Source organism: Triticum dicoccoides, chromosome 2A, assembly GCF_002162155.2.
Source record: "Triticum dicoccoides isolate Atlit2015 ecotype Zavitan chromosome 2A, WEW_v2.0, whole genome shotgun sequence".
Classification (NCBI taxonomy): domain Eukaryota; kingdom Viridiplantae; phylum Streptophyta; class Magnoliopsida; order Poales; family Poaceae; genus Triticum; species Triticum dicoccoides.
Window position 1 is genome coordinate 17,314,674 of NC_041382.1, and position 4,967 is coordinate 17,319,640.

The 4,967-nt window shown below is 45.4% G+C and overlaps 1 protein-coding gene across 1 annotated transcript; it reads right to left on the reverse strand.

Moving 5' to 3' along the window:
• Positions 1 to 1,215: 1,215 nt before the first annotated feature.
• LOC119352818 lies at positions 1,216 to 1,959 on the reverse strand. Its single transcript, XM_037619405.1, has one exon. The coding sequence runs from the start codon at positions 1,883 to 1,885 to the stop codon at positions 1,598 to 1,600; it is 288 nt and encodes a 95-aa protein (XP_037475302.1). The 5' UTR covers positions 1,886 to 1,959; the 3' UTR covers positions 1,216 to 1,597.
• Positions 1,960 to 4,967: the final 3,008 nt, after the last annotated feature.

Below are 4,967 nucleotides of genomic sequence, written 5' to 3' on the forward strand. Positions count from 1 at the left end.
GTGAGCTTACGCACCCGGGTACTGCTATCCTGGACGTGCATATTCTTTGGGATGTGCGCCACATGGAACAGAAAACACTAGGGGTCATGTTTGCTGGCAGAGGATTACAGACGTACATGGCCGTGATCGGCCTAATTGGGCTAGGAGCACTAAAGGACAGATGCATGTGGGCTTGGAAGCAGGCATCTCCAGAAAGAAGACAGAGGAGTCATCCGCAGTCGTCCCGTGACAAATTCTCCTCCCTGCTCCTGTGGAGCTAGCTCGGCGGCGGGGGTAGCGGATGAAGTTTGAGAACGAGAGAAGAAACGAGATCTGAGGGGCAGCTTCACTTGCTGGAGAGGGAGCAGGGGAATCATTGGCCCGTCCGGGTGTGCGGAAGTAGATTTGGACGCGCATCGCGGCGAGCCATCTCCGGCGCCATCAGCCGTTGGCAGGGAGGAGGTAATTACGAGTCCCAATTTTCTTTGGCAAAGCCACTTATGCAGATGGGAGTTAGGGGGTTGGGCGGCAACAGGTTTGATTTTATCCGTATGTTGCTTAGCTTTTCTATCTGCGTATTGCAGAGTTATCCGGACGGGATGCGGAAAGCTAAATCTAGGTTCAGTTCCAGCTGCCTCCGTCAACATGCAGCTAATCATACTTCCATGGCCAGATTGAATCATCACGCTTCTGGAAGAAATAATCAGCGTTCGGGAATCTAAACCAGATCTTGTAAATCAGCAAGAAAAATGTTTGATTCGTACCCAATGGCGTCGAGCTGTGCTGTATCGATGGGGCAGAGCTCCTCGCCATGGGAGCGCTGACTGACCATGCCCTCCTCCATTGAGCGAGTATAATGGGAGTGAACAGAAAGGGACGCTGCAGCCTCGATCGTGGGTGTCACGGGTGTGCTTCCAGTATATTTTTTTGCTGGCACAAAAAAAAAAACATGTGCAGAGCCTAGTACGTCCAAGACTCCCTACGACGACGGTCGCCGTAACATCCATCCGCCATTGTAATCGGACCAGGTAACCGAGCATAATTGCTGAGCATCTCGAGGTAGGGCGTCGGAAGCCAGCGGCCGAGATAGCGCGACCCGGGTGCGTAGGCTCAAGAAATCCACTGCCCTCAACACCCACCTCACAACGTTAACACAGCCTCTAATATGGATGAGTTGCTGCACTAGTACACCAGAGCAGATAGATCGAGAACCAATATATAGAAGCTGCAGTGACGTCAGTTTAAACAAGACATCAGATCATTAATAATATTATAGTAGCCAAATACACTTGTTGTCATGCGCCAGCATACAACTTATTTTTACAATGACACAAATGACGAAACAGACAAATACACATACATATTCATTTTCCAGCAATACATGTGGCAGTCATCGTAAACGTGACTGGCAGCATATATATATGAGCTGTGACCGGGAAACCAATTCTCAACATACGTACGCTCCAAGCAAGAAGCGCATGCCAAGAACGTACGTATAAGAGTTTTATTTAGTATAAAACATTATTAGTCACGATGACAAATTTACTCAAATGTTGACTGTGGACTTGTGGACGCAGACCTCATAGCATGGCTGAAGTTGCTGCAATCGGGAGTCTCCTTACTGAGGGGCTGCGGCGCTGTGGTGCTTAGCATTGCAGTTACAGTCGTTTTTCAGCACGCATTCGACAAAGCACTTCTGGATTTCGCCACCATCGCCGCCTTCTAAGATGCACTTTCCTGCACAAGCACAGTTCTTGGAGCAGATGCAGTCAGTGACAAGACCAACTTTTTCGGTCTTGTCGATGCAAGTTTCTGCAGGCGCTGGTTCTGCATTAGCTGCAGCGATGAACAGGACGGCCAGCATCATGCCGACGGCAACCATCTTCATCTGAGCACCAGAAGCCATTGATGCTAGCTAGCTTTGGAAAGGAGACTATATTGGTGTGTGTACTGGCTTGTGAAGCTGTGGGCTGTTGATGCATGTTTTGCTCCAGGCCCTTGGTATTTATAGAGAGCCAATGAATGCATGCATGCCCCGCCTTTTCTCTACTCTAGTTAGCCTCCCGTTGCACAAAAGGAGGGGAAAATGCGAGTGCCTTCGTTCATTCCCGGCCACACACCTGAACGTACCGATGTGGATGTGGATGAGCTTAAGCCATGAGTAGGTGTTCACATGCAATTAGTGGATACTTTTTTTTTATCTTCTCAATTTGGACATTAGCTTACTCTGCCTCTTCTTATGGTATTTAATTAATCAACTAATTAGCTGTTCACTTCTTATCCAGTGTCCAGGCCACCACGTCCTGCTAGTACACTTAATGGATTATATACACACACGTTTTTCCACACCACTTCTGTTATACTCCCTCCTGTCCTTTTTAATTTGCATATAAGTTTTGTGTGAAGTTAAAGTATCTCTATTTGGACCAAACTTATAGAAAAAGTTAACAACATTGACAATATCAAATCAATATTGTTATATTCATTATAAAATATAGTTTCATGGTGATATATTTGATATTGTAGATGTTAATATTTTAACATAAATTTGGTCAAACTTCGTCTATTTTGACTTGACAGAAATCTAATACGCGGAGTACATTATACTTTGACCTGTCAAGATGAACCGTACAGTATGATGTTTTGTGCAGAAACAGAAATATTTTGAATGGATTAACCTATCTCTCTTTTATGCCCAAAGTTAGTCAGACGATGACTCTTGTGCACGATAAACTAGATTCATACTAACTTTTTTTTGTTGTTTGAAGAATAAAAGAATGGAAAACTGAAGGTCGGAGATAAGTTATCCACTATTTTTACTGGACCTTAGCTGTGAATCGACAGAATTGTTGTGTCTGGTATTATATGTAATTAAATCATGTAAATGAGAACGTAAAACAATTGGAGTTTGAAGCTGTAATTAATTGGCATCCTCATGCTTTATATATGTGGAGCTGACACCGCGCTTTCCACCCCCACGTCGCCCTCCTTGGGCGACTCGGGGGAAACCCTAGCCGCTGCCCAGCAGCCAGCCCCCACCGCCTCTCCAGCATCGCCTCAGCTGGAGGGTTGGCCGGTGAAGCCGCGCCGGACCCCAGGATGGTAGTGACAGGGCCGACCCAAGTATGGTTATTTCCTTCAAATGGTTAAATTTCATTCCCTTGAATTTTCTTAATCCAAGGACAGTTTTCATCAGGCAAGCAAATGATTTTAAACAAGATTGATGATTTACTACACTTTTTTGTCCTTTGGGCAGGGTGCTAAAAGAGACTAAATAGTACGTGATTCACGCTTCTTGGTGTCCTCTTGCACCAGCAATGCATGCCGTCGTGTACTTATATGCCCATGCATGAAATATAGAACGCATGAGATAGCTTGACATGATGTGACACATAGATGGACCATGTACGAAAAGAAATATGGAAATCATATATTGGACTCCTATCCACGTATATATGCTTGCACTATTACAGACCACACTTTGCTTATCCGGAAGATGTAAAAGAGAAAATCTGTCGGAAAACCTTGCAGTCCATGGTTAGCCATTTAGCCACTGACCGAGTCTGCAAGCCTTGTTTCACTACCCTGGAGACCGTGTGCGTCCTGATATTTATAGGCCTTGCACCTGAGATTTAATATCTTATTGCCTTTGAATAACTGGAGAGTCCTAGTAAATAATCAAAATGAACTTTAACCAGCTAGTGAATGATGTTTCAGCTTCTCATTGCGGACACTATATTTTTCAGTTCATTCTTGCGGTTTTAGTCACATAGTTAGTTGTTGAGTTCTCATCTAATGTCACCACTACTAGATGAGAACTTTGAGCTATGCCGAGAACTAAAACACGGGAACTCGGCAAACACGTTGTATGCCAAGAGCCAAAATCGACACAACATGGAGCAAGGCAAAGACAGGTTGTTACCGAGAGACAAGCAAAAGGAACTCGGAAAACAGAACAATCTCGGCAACGGCGTCATATGCCGGAAGCCAAACAGTAAGCTCACGGCAATGGGGTGCCATGTGGCACAGTAAGCTCATGGCAATGTAGTGCCATGTCACAAGTCCGTCAATTGTTGACGGTGCAGTGATGGTGGGTAAACTTTGCCAAAAGCCCGCACTTTGGTACTCTGCGAAGCGTCGTTTCTTTGCATAATTCAAGCATTATTAGATGAACATTACATGCTTTTTTGTTTCGCTAGCTAAAGCAGTAGACTCGATATGACTATTCACATTCATTTAGGGTTTTCAGTCGAGTCTTGCCAATGAGGACTGTTTATTCGCAACCCGCATATGGACTTTTAAGCGGAGGGCTGCTCGTCCGGCTTTGGAGGTATAATTAATTTGAGGATGTGATAGGTCATTTGCAGTAATATGTGCCACCGATGGCCTATTGCCGAACCATGAACTTCCCGCACGGCGCGAAAATGCAGTAGACTTGAGGTAGTCACCGTCGGCCTCATTCTTCCTGCAATGACAAATGGCGAACGAGGAAAAGTGGTATCTGCAAAGCATGGTGCACCCGTGGTTTTTTTTCGGACCGCCTGCAATATTTGAGACATTTATTGCATTCCTAGGATTTCAATGAGGGAAATTGCAAATCTGCACGACAGCCACATGAACTGATGTCTAGAAGCGGTTTGGAAAATCCAATATGGGTTCTTTGCGACATGCGTAGGTCTTGTTCAGTTGAAGGAGGGGCAGGCCCCCCCACCAGGGAGGTTGAATTTAGCTTGGTGCCAAGCCGGGTGCAACCGTTTAAATCCAAGGAAGGAAACCACCAACGTAGCTAATGTGGCAAGCTGACCTCAAGGAATAGAACAAGAGCTAAAGAAGACGTGGAGGTCAAGATAGCCACTGAGGATTCAAATTCCGATGCTCACATTCGTACTGTATGTGTCTCCCATACAGTATTTGGATCAGAAAACAAGGAAGATAGCATGGCTGGATCTAGGTGGGTCTGCTGCTTGGTAGACCTGCATGTTAGAGAG

Bases quoted from the DNA above. Each gene is read 5' to 3' on its own strand.
- LOC119352818 (XM_037619405.1), bottom strand. From the start codon at position 1,885: ATGGCTTCTGGTGCTCAGATGAAGATGGTTGCCGTCGGCATGATGCTG.